Source organism: Helicoverpa zea, chromosome 18, assembly GCF_022581195.2.
Source record: "Helicoverpa zea isolate HzStark_Cry1AcR chromosome 18, ilHelZeax1.1, whole genome shotgun sequence".
NCBI classification, from domain to species: domain Eukaryota; kingdom Metazoa; phylum Arthropoda; class Insecta; order Lepidoptera; family Noctuidae; genus Helicoverpa; species Helicoverpa zea.
Window position 1 is genome coordinate 8,289,838 of NC_061469.1, and position 20,700 is coordinate 8,310,537.

The 20,700-nt window shown below is 38.4% G+C and overlaps 3 protein-coding genes across 3 annotated transcripts; 2 read left to right on the forward strand and 1 right to left on the reverse strand.

Moving 5' to 3' along the window:
* Positions 1–283: 283 nt before the first annotated feature.
* On the forward strand, positions 284–11,885 carry LOC124638784 (pre-mRNA-processing factor 6). The gene is made up of 17 exons (XM_047175879.1): positions 284–527; positions 607–666; positions 827–950; positions 1,255–1,385; positions 1,504–1,763; positions 1,984–2,244; positions 2,513–2,706; positions 3,063–3,333; positions 4,168–4,304; positions 4,527–4,604; positions 4,821–5,037; positions 5,348–5,511; positions 5,963–6,139; positions 6,558–6,691; positions 9,422–9,572; positions 9,977–10,087; positions 10,607–11,885. The coding sequence occupies exons 1-17, from the start codon at positions 433–435 to the stop codon at positions 10,829–10,831; spliced, it is 2,790 nt and encodes a 929-aa protein (XP_047031835.1). The 5' UTR covers positions 284–432; the 3' UTR covers positions 10,832–11,885.
* A 530-nt stretch (positions 11,886–12,415) lies between these two features.
* LOC124638785 lies at positions 12,416–15,297 on the forward strand. The gene is made up of 2 exons (XM_047175880.1): positions 12,416–13,798; positions 14,702–15,297. Exons 1-2 carry the CDS (start codon positions 12,576–12,578, stop codon positions 14,937–14,939), a joined length of 1,461 nt encoding a protein of 486 aa, XP_047031836.1. The 5' UTR covers positions 12,416–12,575; the 3' UTR covers positions 14,940–15,297.
* LOC124638786 (early boundary activity protein 2-like) lies at positions 15,287–19,193 on the reverse strand. The gene is made up of 5 exons (XM_047175881.1): positions 17,914–19,193; positions 17,107–17,652; positions 16,693–16,805; positions 16,239–16,382; positions 15,287–15,793 (listed from the first exon to the last, which is right to left on the reverse strand). Exons 1-5 carry the CDS (start codon positions 18,046–18,048, stop codon positions 15,655–15,657), a joined length of 1,077 nt encoding a protein of 358 aa, XP_047031837.1. The 5' UTR covers positions 18,049–19,193; the 3' UTR covers positions 15,287–15,654.
* Between the last annotated feature and the right edge of the window lie 1,507 nt (positions 19,194–20,700).

Consider the following 20,700-nt stretch of genomic DNA (forward strand, 5'->3'; position numbering starts at 1 on the left):
AACTTAACCATAGACGATGGAAAATTAGAGGTGAGCTATATATAGCACCATTTATTGGAAAGAACTGGTTATATTTTAATAAATTGGATTGAACGTCATTTGATATTCTAACTAGCTAGCAATGCTAGTATTTATGTAACAAAAACAGAAAGACAAATTTATCGCATACCCTATTATTTATTTAGAATGCCGAAAACCGTAACACTGAAATGAAATCAAGCATAAACAATATACATGACTGGTCACACTGTAACAGAAATGTCATAACAAAATGTCAAACTAATGTCAACCAAGGGAACCAAAGCGGAGGAAAGAAAAGAGAAATTACACCTAAAAAATATTTACCAGAAGACGAAATATCAATAGTGGTTCAGTTTCATGAATTGATATTTTATTCGTGCTTATTAATAAGTGGAGTGTAACTATCCCAAGATGTCTGTGCCACCGCAGGCATTTGTAAACAAAAACAAAAAACACTTCCTGGGGATCCCAGCGCCCTTAGGTTATGTCGCTGGTGTAGGTCGAGGGTAAGAAATCCTTGTTTTTAATAGGAAATCAAGTTCTACAATATAGGGATGTGCTAGTGACCGCTTATTTACTTTTCAGTGCCACTGGTTTCACCACACGATCTGATATCGGTCCTGCGAGAGACGCCAATGATGTGTCGTGAGTATACAATACAATTGTTTATTTCATTAGGTTGAGCAATACAATTAAATAATCTAACATAACAAGTAAGAACATAATAGTGATAGAAGCATAATAAACTGCTGTGTAACTTTTATATAATGATCTAAAACTACACAAAAATGTATTAACTTTTCAGTGATGATCGTCATGCGCCACCCGCGGCTAAACGCAAGAAAACTGAGGAAGAAGATGATGATGAGGATTTGAACGACTCCAATTATGATGAATTCTCAGGCTACAGCGGTTCATTGTTTTCTAAGGTTTGTTTTCTATGCCTCCTTTAAAAGGTTAGGTGAGAATTTCACCAAGCGTTTTAGGCTACTTTGTTACACAAACTCCTGTCAAAATATATTCACTATCGGATAAGCTAGCTATTAGATTTACCTATGCCTACCATGTAGAGCATGAATTTTGATGAGTATTTCTTTGCTGACTACAATTTCATTTATTGTCTCTAACTATATTACAATAGCCACAACCTACTTCTAATCTTAATCTTAATGGTCCTTATTCGAGAAACAGAGTTTGACAATACACTGAGTTTCATGTAGTGTATATTTCCAGGACCCTTATGATAAAGATGATGCAGAAGCAGATGCCATTTATGAATCAATTGACAAGAGGATGGATGAGAAGAGAAAAGAATATAGGGAGAAACGTCTCAAAGAAGACTTGGAAAGATACCGTCAAGAAAGGTAAAATTATTATTTACAAATACACTTTTGGTAATTTATCAACTTTTGATAATTTATGATTAGGTTCTAGGATATACTAAATATAGTCTTTAATTTTGGTTAACACTGACGTTTTCAGGCCAAAAATTCAGCAGCAATTCTCAGACTTAAAACGTGAATTGAAATCAGTATCCGAGGATGAATGGTCAGCCATACCCGAAGTCGGTGATGCACGTAACAGGAAGCAGCGTAACCCTCGAGCTGAGAAGTTCACTCCATTGCCTGACAGTGTGCTCTCCAGGAACTTGGGTGGAGAATCTTCATCTTCCATTGACCCTGGATCTGGACTGGCTTCTATGATGCCTGGCGTTATGACTCCAGGAATGCTGACACCATCTGGTAAAGCTGTTTTTCTATTATTTACAGCACTATAATCATGCAAACAATGATAAAGGCCTTATATTCCAACTCTCTTATTTCCTACAAGCAAATCAAGGCACAATCATCCAAATTCACAAGCCTGCTTCTGTATTAAACTATTTTAAAATTTATTTAAACTATTACACTCTCTAGTACTGATCATATACTATAGGAATTAATTACTATCTTTCATTTACAGGTGATTTGGATTTAAGAAAGATCGGTCAAGCCAGAAACACTCTAATGACAGTGAAACTATCCCAAGTCTCAGACTCTGTAACAGGCCAGACTGTAGTAGACCCTAAGGGTTACCTGACTGACTTGCAGTCCATGATACCCACGTATGGTGGTGATATCAATGATATTAAGAAGGCGAGATTATTGCTCAAGTCTGTTAGAGAGACGAATCCTAACCATCCACCAGCTTGGATTGCTAGTGCTAGGTTGGAAGAAGTGACAGGTAAGAGATATTTATCCTCCCTATTAAGAAAATCCATATAAATAAACCAAAGTACAGTATGTACACTTATGTATTCCATAGTTGAAGTTTATATTAGATTTCGAAAGATGACGCCTGGATCCGCGGGGCAGATTTTTTCTGCTCCGAATGTGTCGCACGTAGCTAAACCGAGCGTATGCGCTCGGCAGAGCGCTCCCTGTTATTGCCATTTCATTAACGTAACTCCGTTCTTGAAAAAGATATATATAAAATTTACCCACATTTACAGGCAAAGTCCAATCAGCCCGTAACCTAATAATGAAAGGCTGTGAAGTAAACCCGAGCAGTGAGGAGCTCTGGTTAGAAGCGGCTCGGCTACAACCGAGAGATACCGCCCGTGCCGTCATAGCTCATGCTGCTAGGAACCTGCCGCATAGTGTCAGGATATGGGTGAAGGCTGCTGATTTGGAGCAGGAGACTAAGGTAAGAGAATCTAGGATTGCTAGCTGCTCGCCACAAAGTCCCCAAGTTTGTTTGCCACTTCTTCCCAGCGAAAACAAATAGGAAGAGTGGGCGTCTGCAGCCACAATTGTGTTTGGAGTAATGTATTCTGTCAGGCATGTTCTGTGTGGACGATAAAAAATACGTAACTGAAAATATTTACATCAAAATTAAAACTACAATTTTACGGCCCAAACTGACAGGATACTTATTTATTAAATTACTGATTGGTCAGACATTCTAAGATTAACATCAACTGACGTAAAAAAGCGTGTTATTTTCTCCAACTTCACTATACATAGGAAAAAAAGTTTAAATATCCGCGTCTCATTTCCCAGGCAAAACGCCGAGTCTACCGCAAAGCTCTAGAACACATACCCAACTCTGTCCGTCTATGGAAAGCAGCAGTTGAACTTGAAAATCCAGAAGATGCGAGAATCTTACTGTCAAGAGCCGTAGAATGTTGTCCCACTAGTGTAGAACTGTGGCTCGCGTTAGCAAGATTGGAAACTTATGAGAATGCCCGAAAAGTACTGAATAAGGCCCGCGAGAATATACCTACTGATCGACAGATTTGGGTGACGGCTGCTAAACTTGAAGAAGCACATGGTACGTATATTTTGGGATAAATTAATAAAATTTTGCATTATTAGCCAGAATGAGACGTATGCTCTTCTTTATATACTTCTTCCTTATATACTTCTATGCCTATATTTCTCCTCCTTAGGGGCCGTTAAATATTACGAAAGCACTATAGGAGGGTGGGGGGGGGGGTCTTTGTTTTGCTTATTTTGGATGACATGGGGGGTTGGGGAGTCCAGATGATGATTACGTCATCGATAGTTATTTACTTTTTTACACGAATGGCAACCCTCACATTGTCTATGCTTGAAAACGAAACGCATTTTCGGGGATTCCCGCAAATATACACGCATAAGCACTCGCTTTAGAATCGATTCGGGTAATTACTGCGCGCTGTTCACTTGTCTAAATTTCTTCTGTCAGTGTATTGTTTTTTTCGGACATTATAATTATAATATAAAAAAAAATAGTTTTTTAATTGAAAAATGTTTACGTAAGCATGGGGGGAGGGGGTAAAAGCTTTGCTTACTTTTGCTGACAAGGGGGATGGTTTGGTAAATAATTGTAATAAATCTGCTTACGTAATATTTGAACGGACGGACGGACGGTTTTATATACTTCTCCTATGTATTCCCCCTATGTACTCCCCTTAGTGACTTTCTTATGTATCTTTTCTGCCTACGTGCCACTCATACAGGATTCCCTTATTTACTTCCTCTCCCACAATGTGAATGCATATGAATTTTCAGCAGTATAAGATGGATGAGCCCACAATCTTTTTTTCCTTGTTGCTTGAGATATAGTTTTGTTCATTCACCGAAGTGGTTTTCTCCCATATAACTATTTTAATTTTCTCCTCAGGCAACACTCACATGGTAGAAAAGATCATAGACCGTGCGATCACATCTTTAAGTGCTAACGGCGTAGAAATCAATCGCGAGCACTGGTTCAAAGAAGCTATGGAGGCCGAGAAATCTGGCGCTGTTCATACTTGTCAAGTAAGTTAATACTAAGGAAAATCTCTGAATCGTTATATGCATAGTATTTTCCCAACTATGTGGAGGTTGGCTTCCATTTATATCAGATGAAGCTGAGTATCAGTGTTTTACTTGGCAACCGTTTATCTGACCTCTTCAACCGAGCTACCTGGGCAAGCTAATTCTCCTTGGTAACAAAAAAATTGGAATATAGGAGTAATATTTTGATTTGTAATTTTTCAGGCTATCATCCGAGCAGTAATTGGACATGGAATAGAACCTGAGGATCAAAAACATACTTGGATGGAAGATGCTGAAGCTGTAAGTAAAACTTTTGCTATTATAGATTCTTTCAAAGTATCGCTATCACTTTAATTGTAAAATATAATCTAAGATTAATTATGCAAGTTACATTTGGCTGCGTAATTTATAAATAGATGATAAAATACATATATATGAGTTCAAAATAACCACACCATTTATTTCAGTTTGTTTTATTTATTGAATCGTATTTATTTCTAAACCCCTTTCTCTCAGTGCGCAAACGAAGGTGCCTACGAATGCGCCCGCGCAGTGTACGGCTACGCGCTGTCAGTGTTCCCGTCCAAGAAGTCCATATGGCTGCGAGCCGCCTACCTGGAGAAGCAGCACGGCACTCGCGCCAGCCTGGAGGCCTTGCTGCAGAGAGCCGTGGCTCATTGTCCTAAATCGGAGGTCTTGTGGCTCATGGGGGCTAAGTCTAAGTGGTTGGCTGGTAAGTGGCAACTTGTGTTTTAAATTGCAGGTTGTTGTGTGTGGGGAATTTAGAAAACATTTATGTTTAGTCCCGGTTTTACATGGCATCGATAAACTGTCAGTTAGTTACCTAATAGTTAATGCTATGTGCCAGATAAAGGCTTCTTATAAATTCTGCTAGATATGGCTATCCGAGACCTGTGAAACCATGTGTTAATATGTCAGATAAGTTCCTGATAAGCTATCGGAGAGTTTATCAATAACCGGTGAAACTAGCCATAAAAATGATTAAATTATAGTTTTAAAGTAGTCTTAATATTTCTCCAAAGGTGACGTACCGGCAGCGCGAGGTATCCTCTCGCTAGCTTTCCAAGCGAACCCGAACTCTGAGGAGATTTGGCTGGCGGCCGTCAAACTGGAGAGCGAGAACAAGGAGTACGACAGAGCGAGGCGACTGCTTTCCAAGGCTAGGGCTTCGGCACCTACACCTAGGGTAAGATTATATTATTTTTCATATTAATTTGTTTGTTAGTCAGAGTTAGTTAAGTTATTTACAAATAAATACAATGTAAAGTACTGTACATGTTTTGTTAGGTGAACTGTTGTTGGTCGTTCAAAAATGCTGTAGAATTATCTCGTTGAGGGTAATGGTATATTTTCTTTTATTTATTTAAAAACATGTTTGGTAAATCTGCCTATAAACCTGTGTAAGAAATAGGTCCAATGTTTCCTTATGTAACTGAGTTAAAAAAAGTTCAAGCAATATCTGCATGTTTAATTTGAATGAAATACCTACATCGGGTTGGAGACTGTAAACTAAACTCAGTATTTAAGAAAATGCCATGAGCAGATCATAAAATCAGTAGTACATTATAAAAAAAAACAAATGAAATACGATTTTTTTATATATTTTATTTTTATTAATCTATTTGATATTTCCTTAGGTGATGATAAAATCCGCCAAGCTAGAATGGGCTCTAAACAACCTGGACGTAGCGTTGAAATTGCTAGAGGAAGCGATCAAGGTGTTCGCCGACTACGCCAAGTTGCACATGATGAAGGGACAGATTGAAGAACAAATGGAAAAGGATGAGGAAGCACGCAATACTTATTCACAAGGGGTAAGAAACATAATAATGCAAATATCATGTATTAATTTTATTATAAGCAGATAATAAAGAAATATTTAGCCCTAATTGTGATACAATATTTCTTTTATATTGTTACTAGTTTCCGCCCGCGGCTTCGCCCGCGTAGAGTTCGGTTACATCGCGTTTCCAAGAGAATTCTCCAAAAGTCCGGGATAACAACTATCCTATGTTCTTTCTCAAGGTCAACTTTATCTCTGTACCAAATTTTATTAAAATCAGTTCAGTGGTTTAGACGTGAAAGCGTAACAGACAGACAGACAGAGTTACTTTCGCTTTTATAATATTAGTAGGGATTGGTATTAAATAAATATTTTTATAAATAGGTATCTTCATAAATTAAGGATATTTTCTGTCACAGTTTTTAACTTACTCCTGACGTTATTTTTAGCTGAAGAAATGTGCAACAAGTGTACCAATGTGGATATTATTAGCGAGACTGGAAGAGAAGCTCAAGAATGTTACCAAAGCGAGATCAGTGCTGGAAAAGGCCAGGCTAAGGAATCCTAAGACTGCGGAGTTGTGGTAAGAATTCAGCATCCGTATTGCCAACAAAAAATATAGATATTTCATAAATTGTAAATTGAATATCTTTTCAGTTTTTTTTTTAATTCAGTTGAGAAAAGGACAATGGGCAGATTGGTATACCCCACCAATAGCAATGTCATATATATCATTGGATAGGCCTTTTTATGTAGAACAATATTTACTATGACAGCTTTGCTGAAATGTTTGTCCGTTCTGAGATATAGATCAAAAACTGTGCAAAAGTTAGAACTAAGTAATCTATTGATAACTCAAGTTTTTAAAGGAAAATCTAAGAACTACTAAGTGTAAGTCTTGTATATGAAAGAAAATCAGATTACAGTATTGATTAGCATCAGTTTTAAGATTGTTTGTTATCTATATCTCAGAACGGACAAACAACAGAACAAAGCTGTCATAGTAAATGTTGTTCCAGTTAAAAAGACCTATCCAATGATATGTATGACTTTCTTATTGGTGCGGTTTCTCACTACGCCCAACATCCAGTTGGTACAATAAAAGGTTGAAATGCTACATAATAGTAACAATTATGGATCCTAACGGGCACAGTAGTACTTACAAGACTTAAAGTTATTAGTACTTAGATTTTCCTTTAAAAACTTGAGGTATCAATAGATTACTTAGTTCTAACTTTAGCACAGTTTTTGATCTATATCTCAGAACGGACAAACATTTCAGCAAAGCTGTCATAGTAAATCTTGTCCTACATAAAAAGGCCTATCCAATGATATATATGACATTCCTATTGGTCGGGTATACCAGGTCCCATATATTTGTGCCCATTGTCCTTTGTGTGGCCAGTTACTCGAATATTGCAAATAAACAAAGTTAAATTTACATTTGCTTTTCTACTTCTTAGAAATTTTGGTCTGATGTTACAAACCACCATTGACAAAAATATTGTCTAAACCAGTGGTTCTTAACCGGTGGTCCGCGGACCACTGGTGGTCCCTGGAAGCATTCCAAGTGGTCCGCGAAGCTTAGCTTCGCGACGTTGCTATACGTTATCTAACTTAATTTTACACATACAGGGCTACATTTTACGTAATATTTGGTTGAAGTCCGATAAAAATTTCGCGCTCGCTTCGCTCGCGTATTCAGAAACTATATGCCCTTATTTTGGCATTTGTCAACAAACAAAAAGTTAAGTACGTTTGGGCTACATTTTACGTAATATTTGGTTTAAGACCGATAAAAATTTCGCGCTCGCTTCGCTCGCGCATTTGAAAACTACGTAGGCAAGTTTTTCTTTATTTGCATTTGCTTACCTACACAACTGCCGACATGCGTTTAGCTTTGAGTAGAACCGACCCAAAAATTCAGATTTTTTTTTGATAAATAATAAAGAAATGAGTGCTAATTTAGGTAAACCGATGAGGTGGTCCCCGGCAAGACAAACTTTAGTTAAAGTGGTCCCTCATGTCAAAAAGGTTAAGAACCACTGGTCTAAACTAATATCATAAAGTGGAACATTTTGTGCCCAACTGTTTCACTATCCCTGCATCCTCATCCTCCTGCCCTTATCCCAATTTTATTTGGGGTCGGCGCAGCATGTTTTCTTCTTCCATACTCTTCTATCTGCCGTCATCTCACAAGTAACATTCTTTCTTACCATATCTACTTTCACACAATCCATCCATCGTTTCTTTGGTCTTCCTCTTCCACTATATCCGTCCACGTTCATACTCATCACCTTCCTCACAACATGACTCTCATCCCTCCGCATCACATGCCCATACCACGACAGCCGGTTTCCACGCAGTTTTTCTGATACCGGCGCTACTTTCAAACTTCCTCTTATATACTCATTCCTCACTCTATCCATTCGCGTAACTCCACACATACCTCTTAACATTCTCATCTCTGCCGCATGCAATTGTCTTTCATTCGTCGCTTTTGTGGGCCAGCACTCTGATCCATACAAGACAGCAGGCCTGACCATACTCTTGTAAATTTTCCCCTTAACTTTAAGGGGAATACGAGGGTCACAAGTTGTTCCCGTTACCTGCCGCCATTTCATCCATCCTGCGTTAATTCTGTGCGTAACTGTCCGATCTATTTCGCCATCGCCCTGAATAAGCGAACCGAGATACCGGAAATCGGAGCAGACTGGAAGAAGTGCGTTATCCAGCGCTATGGCTTCAGGACTGGAGAGACCGCCGAAATCACAGAACATATATTCGGTCTTGGTTCTGCTGATTTTTAAGCCAACATTCTCCAGTCTCTGTTGCCAACTCCCCAATCTGCTCTGGATCTCAGGTCCGTCTTCACTAACCAGGACGATGTCGTCGGCAAACAGCATGCACCAGGGTGCCTCCTCCTGTATGTCCGCCGTCAAGGCGTCCATAATAAGCAGGAAGAGGTAAGGACTTAAAGCAGACCCTTGGTGCAGGCCCACAGCCACACTGAACTGGTCAGTATTGCCGGCCGACGATCGGACATACGTACAGGACTGCCTGTACATCGCACGAACTAACTCCACATACTTCCCAGGCACACCTTTCTCTTTCATGGCCCACCATAACACTTCCCGAGGCACCCTATCATACGCTTTCTCAAGGTCAATGAACACCATGTGCAGATTCCTGTGCACACGTCTGTACTTCTCGCACAATTAAACTCTATTTCATCCCGTTTCAAGAAGAATTTCCTATGAACGCGGGTGAAACGAGACACAGCTAATATCACATAATTTTTTCCTTCCCTCAGGTTAGAAAGCGTTCGTCTAGAAAGGCGAAACGGCAGCGCAGAGATAGCGAACGCTGTGATGGCTAAAGCGTTACAGGAGTGCCCCAACGCCGGCCGCTTGTGGGCAGAGGCAATATTCATGGAGTCAAGACCGCAGAGGAAGACTAAGAGCGTGAGATATTTTATTAATCATGTTTATGTTAGGTAATTTTTTTAGGTGTATGTGTGTAATGTCGAGATTCCGTCGTATAGTTTGCGCACAAAATTGCTGCAATATCGCGGACATTTTCGAAATTTTCACAACCAATTTGTTACTTCTTTGCGTGCAGCGACTCGAAGAAATATTTGTGTAAAAAATTAAAATCTCGTGCAATTGATTGATTATGTAAAACTTAGACTAAGTTATCATCTTCTGGTATTTGCGGTTCAGAATAAAGAAGATTACATTGGATGTCGTCATTTCACTTTAAGTACGTAAATTATAATAGACTTAACTGCCTTTAATCGGTCACTACAGCTATAGTATTGTATTCGAGTCACGTATGTTACATTTAAAATAATACCGTTGTTATGCAGGTTGACGCGCTAAAGAAATGCGAGCATGACGCGTTCGTACTGTTGGCGGTGTCGCAACTCTTCTGGACTGAGAGGAAACTGAACAAGTGCAGAGAGTGGTTCAACCGAACGGTAAGCGATGAGCATTACTTATTATCCGTCACTGTAGGTAGTAGGACCTAGATACGCCTCTATATACCTCCGTCCGAGTATGTACGAGTAATACCCTTATGTATTCCCTTTTTTACTCCTCATGGGATAGTCTGGGGAGTTTATTCCACCACTTCTTCTTCCCAGCAAAAACACACAGGAAGTGGTGAAGGGTGGGGGCAGTCTTTTGTAAATTTGACGTTCAAAAAGTGTAGTACCTACGTTGAATAAATGACTTTTGACTTTGAGTATGTAGTTAACTCTCATATAATTCCCCTAAAAACTAATGTGCAAGTACTACCCCTTCGTACTCTCCCTATGGTCCTTACAGATATGCCTATAACCCTATGTATTCTTTTATATGCTTATACCAATACTTCCTTATATACACCCCTATGTACCCCCTAAAGTACACGAATTTTATTGATGTGAATTTTCCACCTTTTTTTAAAGTCAGGTCCGCCCCTAGCATCAAATACCCTAACAAGAACCAAATTACAGGTAAAAATCGACCCCGACCTAGGAGACGCATGGGCTTACTTCTACAAATTCGAACTTCTCCATGGCAACGAGCAACAACAAGAAGACGTAAAGACTCGATGTAAGACCGCCGAGCCTCACCACGGTGAAGCTTGGTGCAAGGTTTCCAAAGACATCGCCAATTGGTGCTTTAGTACCGAACAGATTCTTTTACTCGTGGCTAAGAACTTGCCTGTACCTACGTGAAGAGGTATGTTGTAGAAAAGAGTAGTATGTAGGAAGTAAACTCCATTTGTGTTGGCACTTGTGTGAAGGTAAACAATCTTGATACTTTTTTTTACACAAATACATGTTAAACAAATAAACTAAGTACTGTCTAAAATAATGCTTCAATAATTTTGGATTAATTACTTATTGTTATTGAATTATTTGTTATTAAGAAAATGTAATTTCTTTGATTTATAGAAGCTTCCTCCCGCGGCTTCGCCCGCATGATGCGTTGATAAAAAGTAGCCTATGTGTTTATCCAGGGTCAAGCCTATGTGTTAATCACCTACCTAGGTACATATAAAATTTCAACCAAATCGTTTTTGCGTGAAAGAATAACAAACACATATCCATACATTCTCACAAACCTTTACATTTGTAATATTTATTATAATAGAAGAATTTTATTTTAAAATTAAGGTAAAAAGTCCTATCAAGATTGTTTGTCTTTAGTTAACTACTTATTCAAATAGAGTGGGTACGTCGTGTTGCTCGATATTGTAATTTATGTCGATGTAGTAAGGTTGAGTTTTGTGTAAATTCTGTGGATTATAGGACTGGTAACAAAAAGTTTTATGTCATGTTGATACTGGGCAACATTGGCGTATATAATAAGATTTTATCTTTTGTGAAATGTAATGTAATTCTTACAATTTGTCAATGCTGTAGCTTAGACTAAAACCGAGTACCTGGTGTACCAGATAAGTAATGTGAACTTTATAATTTGAGTATGTTATATAAAGTCTAGCTGTTATGTTAACTAAGGTATGGTTTGGAAAATGTCTACTGTCCTTAAATCGCGTTCCTTTATCATAAACTTCTCAATTTATCATTTCAAGGAAACCCAGACCATAAATGTAAGCGATTTTTTTATATATTTGTCTGTGCGTAGTAAATAATAAGGTCGTAGTCCTAGCATTTGTGATTTGTTAGAATTATAATTATGTGAAATAAGACGTAAATTCCTTTCAGGCTCATTATCAAACTGTTATAAGTTGTAATTCTGAGATGAAATAAATTTATTTAATTCGAATTGCGTTACTATTTTTGGTATTCCTCACTCATAACAAATAAGTTACATTTTTTAAGAATATATTGCAGAAATTATTGCTATAATTTATATAGCATCAGATATTTCTCAGCTGCTAACTATGATGCAAAATAATAATGCATTTATTCTAACACAAGCTATTGTAGCAAAATAGTGCATAAAAATAATTAACGATATGTCGCATGCCTAACGCAAAAACTGCGCCACTGACACACTGTAATAAATTATAAACAATATCTAAACTGCTTCCACGTCCCTATTCACATTCAAAAATAGATACACAATCGCATAACAAGCGACGATTAACATCACAACTAAAATGAAACAAAATCTATCAATAATTCCGCGCGGTATAGCGTTCCATAGATCTCGATTTTTATGTCCGAATCCAGTTTATAATAACAATTGCATACGCCACTAGCCGTAAACACCTTTTATAAAAGTTCTAAAAATACGGCGGGAGTTGTGTGAGTTTGAATTATAAACGTGCGCTGGCGCCGTGCCAGCCGCGCGGTGCGCATGCGTGAGCTAAATAGCTCCACCATTTTTCACTTCTTTCTCTTCCCAAAACTGAAAGTCGCAACAGTGTTACTGCTATGCTCAATTAGTGGTGTTATAGTGAAAGTGATATTTTATATTAGTTGAACAGTAGACTCGTAGTTTTGTGCAAACATGTCGCCCAAGTTACCCGTGCCGCCTCTACAGGAGATTACACTGTCGCTGGTCGCGAGACAGCTGATCCACGCCCTGTCTCGCGTTTCATCCGACGAGGATGCCGCGCTGGAGTTCGCGATGGTCTCCTCGTATTACGAGAGCATGGGTGCAACCACCGACATATTCCAGGATCTCGTTAACCTAATACTTAGCTCCGAATACTTGGAACCGTCTGTTAGATTCTACACAATGAAACTTCTGCTCAAAGAAAACGTCAAGAGTTTAGCGACGGGGATATTTCCCCTTCCCTATTATAGGAAAGTCCTTGAGCTCATTATGGAGCAAGGCCACCACTTGACTGCTCTCAATCTGAAAGGAGTGTGGGTCAAGGAGGATCATTTACCAATAATGTATCAGTTACTAAAAAATCTGCCCAATTTAACCGCCTTGAATATTCCCTATATTGCTAATGATGAAGTGCTCAAATATATTGGTAAATATAATAAAGTGCTGAAACTTTTGGACATTTCTGGTGAAACGGATATCACAGAGATTGGTATAGACGCGATGTTAAGAGGAAACCCGCAGTTAACACAAAGTCTGACCGTAGTAAACATAGGCATGTACGGAGAGGAGAACATTGATCACACTGACGTCGCTTTATTAATACGGCGGCTGCCAAACCTCACTAATCTTGGCAGTTATTCGTTTGTTGGTAAAGCTGTTTACTCTATTTACAACACAGATCCAGATTTCAAAACAAAACTGCAATATATGCATGATGTTCAGACAAATATGCGAACGATGAAGGCGATTATTGCCCTGTGTCCAATGATAGAGACGATTTACCTCGAAGAGCCAGACCAAGGAGTTTTGCAACAAATCAAAGAATTAAACAGTGTTAACAAGATTAAGTTGAACAAATTCCAATGCCACGAGCTGCACCAGCTGTTAGATAAGATTGGACATAAAATAGAAGCATTGATGCTTTCGGCGTCGACGGGGTCATTCAACTTCACGAGGGTAGCGGAAACTTGTAGGAACCTGGAGAGTTTAGAGTTCTACCAGATACAGACAGCAACACATGAAGAAGAAATACCGTTCAATAGTTTGGAACATATAGAAATAATTCACGGTAACTTGTCGACGTCCTGTCTCAAGTATTTGATGACTGGTACTCCTAAGCTAAAGAAATTGATCATCGGCGATGAGATTAAGTTGGATGACAATGATATGTCTCGGTAAGTCCTAACCTTTATTTAAACCTACATTAGCTCACTTAAAATTATCGATTGGATGTACCTATTGCAAAATGTACCCTGGTTTTCGCTGTACCAGATTTTACCGTAAACATTGTAAGTATAATACTTTAATACATAATCTCTTGATGCGACATCGACGTTAAATATTCAATATCGATAATCCTTTAAATCCCCAAATGTTTAATTGATATTCCTCTTAACGTGATCCCTCCCTAAAGGTAGAATTCCGTGGGTCGCGGCTGACGCCGCCGCGCGCGACAATAGTCAACCTATGAAAATGTATGGCACCGCTGCCGAGGTCCGCGACAGTCGCGCGCGGCCGACGAATTTCTTGAGCCGCTCGCGGCCGTACGCATCTCAACATGGTCTAGCGCTTAATAACATCTATAGAATCTTAGTAAAACCAGAATTGAATTGTTTTTTATTTAGTCGGCAAAACTTCCTTTTGTTTTCATTACAATACAAGTGCTTTTGAATCAGTATTTGGTAATATCCTTCTTCATTTCTACTTTTAAAGATAGGGTCGATTGGTAATCTATTTTCATAATACAGCCACAGCAGCACGTCATCCTCCTCTTCTTCAAGGATATCAATTAGCACTTCGACTAAAGGGAACGGACGCACAAAATCTACTAATTTCAAGACAATGCCGCGCGCGGCTTACGAAATTCGTCGGCCGCGAGCGACTGTCGCGGGCCTCGGCAACGGTGCCATACATTTTGATAGGTTGACTATTGTCGCGCGCGGCCGACGACTGTCGTAGGCCGCGCGCGGCTGTCGCAGCCGCGATCCATGGAATTCTACCTTTATACTCCCTATCCCTCTTAATGTTAATCACAAAAAAGGTCTCTCATTCTTTAACGAGCTATTCTCTAATTTCAGCATGCTTCGCCGGTACAAATTCGACAACCTAGAAGGCATTTGGTTCCCCAACGCTCCTCGTTTGACAAGTCAAACCGTGGACTTACTGATCGAATGCTGTCCCAAGCTGACGAGCCTGGGTCAGTTGAGTGGCTGGCAGTTTACGCCAGACGACATGATGTTAATGAGAGCTATCACAGCAAGTACCAACACAGATATAGTGTTGTCACCTCTGGGTATATTCCAACAGGGACGTTAACTCTAAAGAGGTCGGTATGGTTTTGTGCATTTGTTTTTTTTTATAAGCTGGTGGGATAGTGAAGTTTCGAATAAATGGGGAAATAAATGAATTATTTATTTTGAAGCTAATGGTATTTTTGGCTATCCTTATTTATGATAGTACAAAGCATTTTTGGTTAAGTGTAATTTATTGTAGGGTCTCCGATTAAATCTTGTAATTCTATAAATGGATGTACGAATTTGTATTGTAACAGTCGATTAATAAATTGTTATTTATAATTATCTAGTCAAGAGCTGTAATACTTATACAAATGTAATTTATTAGTCATCAGAGAAATGTGGAATTAACGCAAATAAATATTTTTATTACGTTTTAATTTGTTTATTAATTAAAATTAACAATATAAAGGTAAATATCCTAGTCCAAATCAATACATAAGGTGTTCAATGTATTCGAAAGTTAATTTAATATTTACGAGTGTTAATGTTTTTACCAAAACACTAAAGATTGAAATACATTGTTTCAAATTCTATGGGTATTGATTACATTTGATAAATAGTAGGTGCTTGGGTTAATCCATTAATACTCCCAGATAATGTATGTTAATACACAAAAGTATATAGACGTAGTAAATAATTGATAGGTATTACTAATTGGACTGGGATATGGCGTTTCTCATTATAAATAAAGACAATTCACAGCCTATAATGCATGTTTCATAGAACATCAGAGCCTACATAACTTTTTGATCTTCTAAGTTATTATTCGACGGCGGTATGTTTTCGTGGTTCTTTGATTTTTTCTTATTGTTCTTACTGACTCGAGTTTTCCACATTTTGCACTCATCGGCACACTTGGTTGTGATAATACTCCTGTAAAAAATATAAGGAATTCATTATTCTCCTTCAATTGAATCAATTGACAGTTATAAGTATTAATCATGGTACATGTCTAAATTATGGCCCCGATCATAAGAAAAGAGAGTGATTGCGATTATTGAAAAATGTCATCAACATTTTCCAAAGTTTTATTGTTTGAATACTGTTTACCTAAGCGAAAGCGATATTACATTCCATACAAAATTCATTAATTGGCACGTTTCCAGCTACCAAAAAATATTTGTTTAAGATTGCATAGTTCAACGAAGTTGTTTTTTTCAATCACAGTTCCAATTTTGCAAAGCTTATTATTATTTTGATTTGTCAATCATTGTACCAGATATTTACATTCGAAAGATCATGCAAAATTTAATATCAGTCAGTTAATCGTCCAATGTCCCACACAAATCTTGAAATACCAGCATTTCTTTCATCTTACCTGACTAGGTTCTCCCTGACGTTGAATCTATCCATAATTTCCATAATGACGTCAGATATAATCTTTGGATCCAAACACATTTTGGCGGGCTTGTCTTGAAAAGCTGGCGATCTCTTGCCAGTTAACGAGTGTGTTGCCAGTATCCTGCAAGATTAATTCGTTCGTTAGCATGAATTGTGACGTCATATGTTTGGTTTAACAGGTGCGCCGGTTACGTGGGATGATAAGTCAACAGTTCTAAAATTAATATCGAGTTCGTACACGGCTTTTGATGGTAGCCAATTGGTTCATGAGATTAGCAATTTAATTATAGATTCTACAAAAAATCCTACTAGGTAGTAGGCACTGGTTAATGATATTTAAAAGGTCAAGGAACAGGTCATAAACAAATATTTCACTTGTTATACATGTTGTCGTCAAGTGTATTAGAAAATGTAATAAATTCGTCTCATACCTTCTTGGAAACACTGCTAGAAGTAGGGTCCTCGTAGCAATGGTATATGACTTCCAATTGACTCTCTTGAATTGGTCCCTGTGTATTAAAGTCTTTCCACTTCCAATGGGTATCTGAAAACAGCATCAGAATGATGACCTATTTCTAATACGATGTTGTATACAGACATGTGCTAGTAATTTAGCCGAGAACATGTCCTTTTTTTAAGCTTTATTACACGAAGTAAACAAAGTGTTAGAAAAATGGTACACAGGTACCATAATTCCGGTCATAAAGCAATTTATATAAGTTTAAAATGCCGACAGCTCAGTTGTCATTCAACATTCAAATACGTCTTTTGTTGAAACCTAACGGTAAAAGCGTCTACAATTTCAAAGTAAACGAACAAATGTTAAAAAAAAAACAATGACATACCCATTCATCTTTTCCTGACTCTTTGTTCTGATCTGTCTTTACAGCAACATTGGTGTACTTATTGCTTATCAGTACATTGTCATCCGAACGATTGAACTCGTCATTTTCACTATTTTCATCATCCTCCTTCAATTCGTCCATTGACTGATTATACGTTACATGGCTGTCTTCTGGTTTGAAAGGAGCCGTATGGTCGTTAGAACTTTGGTTCACGGCTGAAGATACTGGCCGCTTTAAGTCCTCAAGCATGTTAAACAATACTTGAAAACTGTTCTTGATATTCATGAGTTCACGAACATCGATAGTCACATTTTGATGACCTTTGACATTTTGATTGTTCCTCCTAGTGGAATCTGGTGTTGATTTATTGATAGATCCATTTTTAAGGCAATCGTATGTCCTCTTTCGGTTCACCATGTTGGCTTGCTGCATAATCTTCGGAATAACTGGGTTGGCTCTGTGCGAAGGAGTCATAATCTTTTTACTTGATCTTCTATTGGAATACTGACGTTTGCAATGTTCCAATTTGATTTTCTTGTTTTTTTCCTGCAATTGACAGATTATATAATATAAAATTTTACTAAGTACCCTCAAAATCAAAAACATTTTCAAGTCACCTCAAGTTGGTCAATACAAAATGAACTCTCGGACTAATAGTTTTGCAGTCCATATTTATGGAGCAGAATTACACAGTTGTGTTGGTACAGACAATGCAAAGCGCGTTTACAAAGACAGATTTAAGACGAAACCTTCAGAGTCAATTTGTTGGTATCTAGTTGTAATGACTAATTTAAATTTCAAACTTACCCCAGCAGAATCTCCAGATTGTGCGCCATCGTCACTGGGCACCCAGGACGAGGCGCTTGAGGAGTAGTCCTCCGGTTCGTCTTCATGTTTGACGCTAGGACCTGCTTCTTCCTTCCTCCCGGTCTCTTTCAGCATCGTATCCAGCACGTCACGCTCGCCTGTATTTTTGTCAAATTATTATCTGTCAGCATGAAGTTCTAAATTGTATAGAGGCCCTAAGTAAGTTAAGTTTCCTACATTCGCAAGTGAATATGATTTCAGCTAAAATACCGACGAAGTGATATCATTTTAGGACCAAGTAAAATAATTGCTGCATATTGTAGCAGTAATTTGGGAAGGTTGGCACCTAATTTTACACGACACTTTAATAACACGTGCAGGCTATCTGGTTGTTATGTTATGACTACGAAAAATTATTATCTTTACCAATTTATTTGTACACAGCGTCTGATAGGAAGAAATAGCCCAATTGAAAAACTGATCAAGAATTTAACATTATTTTTAAATTATTTACCTACCTAAATCTTGTTAGTATCTTCTTCCAAAATGAAGTAGTTTTAGATAACACAGATACCTAACTTGAGCATTTCAAAGACCGTTAGAAATGAGTTACCTGCGCAAGGGCAGCAAGGGTAGCAAAAATTCAATTATCTACTTACGCGCGCGCGCATGCAATGTAGCCGCTTCCGGCTCTCCGCGCCGGTTCACCGTCAACTGATCTCCCGCCCTTAGCTCCTTATTCAAGGGACTCACTACAGACCGAATGTACACCACATCACGACCACCACTCTTCCACTCCACGAGCAACCAGTTACAGCTATCATTCTGCCTTGAGGAAGACATCACTGAACTCTCACAAACATGCGAACAACTCGAGCTGTGCTATATGACTAGATGAAGACCGCATTGCATCGGTCCCTCAGGTAAAAGTTTCATTACAACGCACCCTTACTGCAGTTATTACTTCCCCCGCCCTCCGAACTGAACAATGGTTTTCGCCAACGGCCCCGGGGGTAACAAAAAACGCATCCTTTTTTGCAACGTGCTTCCTAGTAAGTTTCTAAGCGGAGATTTATATTCTTTTGTATTCAAGTCTCTTGTCTCACATAAAGTCATAAAAGCTTGTAAAACAATTAACTATTCTTTCTTTTCTCGTTTGAAATATTTGACGGAATGCGGTAAGTAGAACTATAAACGGAAATATTTTTGTATAGGTATAAATTACTTATCAAATATTATTTCTTATTAGAGTAAGTACCTAAATAGGTTACTAGGTAGACCAAATTGATATATTTGTACTCGCTAAAAGTGCGAATAGATAACGGTACCTATCTAATAATGTTCCATGGACAGAGAAACCTAATAAATGTTTTATGTAGATCGTAATTTTTCATACTAGCCCAAACCTCGTGGTTCGTTGTCAGGGGTAGGTTGGTCGATGTAGGTACTTAGGTAAATACCTGACGGCCCTATTGCCTATGTTGTATCCCAACCGAAAATTTTCAGAAGGGAAAAAAAATGATGAAATAAAGACCTTTACCAGTAGGTGGAATATCGGCCAAAATTTAGTTTTGCTTCTATTTCACTATTATCAAAACAATATTTGCAGGCTATGTAATCATCATCAGCCTTATTAATTGTTGGGCACAACCTTCCCTTATAGAGAAGGAATAAAAACAATGCGCTTGCTCAATTCGGGTCTACGAGTTCAGGGGCCCGATTCTCCTAAGTTAATAATGTCAAAATTGAATAGAAATCGAATCGCAATATGATCGCAATAGCAGTTTTAACCATATCGGGCATTCTGCTACCAATATAAGACCAATCGCAATCCAACGACATTCGATTGGTTTGCGATTGGTCTGCTATTTTGGTGATTTTGGTCTAAACGGTAGTTTGTTCTACAATCATATTGCAATCGCAAATCAGTTGCAGACAAAATGATTCATTATTGAATGACAGAAAAGGATAAAAACGTTTATTTCAAAGAAAAAATAGCGGAAAGCCACATACGCTTCAATCGTAGGTAATCGAGTCGCGATTGGATTGCAGTCGAATGTGAATCGTATGCCGCTTAAGTAAAATTAGGAGAATCGGGCCCCAGGTGGTTTGTACGAAGATACAGGTTTCATCACAATGTTTTCCTTGACATTTATGTCTGAATAACTAAAATATGGGTAACTGATGAATATAAACGAAAAATTTCATTTCTCTGGCCTGGAATTGAAACCGCACATTTGGCTACCATTCGTGGTTCATTTTCCTCTTCAGACTTCAGATTACCGTGTCTTTCGTGTTACTTTTTTCCAAGAGAGTAGGTAGGTTGACCTTAGATTCTTCCTTCTTGAGCCCTTTGGATTTCAGGTTTTCAGAATGCCGTCAATCACGATAAGGATTCACGCAATAAGCTGTGATGATCTGTGGTCTTTTTGACGTGACAACGTCTTACAAATCGATGGGGCCGGCTGCACGCACGAAAAAACATGACTCATGCGGCGTTACCTCGCTCTGAGGCGTTCCGTTTACGGCTTGAAGTGCAAGCGAGAGCACGCAACGAGAGACAAGGAGGCACGATCGGCCTCCGCTTTCGGCAGCGTTCGACATCTGACGATCAATTTCTTATGACGTTGTCACGTTTGACTATCGTCAGTAAACCGAATTTACAGACAACCGTTTTTTTTTTAACAACATCAAAAATCATCAAATGACCCCTCCCGCTATGGGTTAGCAGCGGTGAGGGAGTGTCAGACTCTTACTGACTAAAAACCGTCGTGTTCCGTCGTAGGC

What these genes read in the sequence shown, in the direction of transcription:
- LOC124638784 (XM_047175879.1), top strand. Translation starts at nt 433, where the DNA reads ATGTCTGTGCCACCGCAGGCATTTGTAAACAAAAACAAAAAACACTTC. An exon ending in AGAGACGCCAATGATGTGTC is followed by an intron (nt 667 to 826) that starts GTGAGTATACAA and finishes TTAACTTTTCAG; the next exon opens with TGATGATCGTCATGCGCCAC. An exon ending in CCTAAGACTGCGGAGTTGTG is followed by an intron (nt 6,692 to 9,421) that starts GTAAGAATTCAG and finishes TCCTTCCCTCAG; the next exon opens with GTTAGAAAGCGTTCGTCTAG.
- LOC124638785 (XM_047175880.1), top strand. Translation starts at nt 12,576, where the DNA reads ATGTCGCCCAAGTTACCCGTGCCGCCTCTACAGGAGATTACACTGTCG. An exon ending in GATGACAATGATATGTCTCG is followed by an intron (nt 13,799 to 14,701) that starts GTAAGTCCTAAC and finishes CTCTAATTTCAG; the next exon opens with CATGCTTCGCCGGTACAAAT.
- LOC124638786 (XM_047175881.1), bottom strand. Translation starts at nt 18,048, where the DNA reads ATGCTGAAAGAGACCGGGAGGAAGGAAGAAGCAGGTCCTAGCGTCAAA. An exon ending in AATCTGGAGATTCTGCTGGG is followed by an intron (nt 17,653 to 17,913) that starts GTAAGTTTGAAA and finishes TGTCAATTGCAG; the next exon opens with GAAAAAAACAAGAAAATCAA. An exon ending in CTAGCAGTGTTTCCAAGAAG is followed by an intron (nt 16,383 to 16,692) that starts GTATGAGACGAA and finishes TTAATCTTGCAG; the next exon opens with GATACTGGCAACACACTCGT.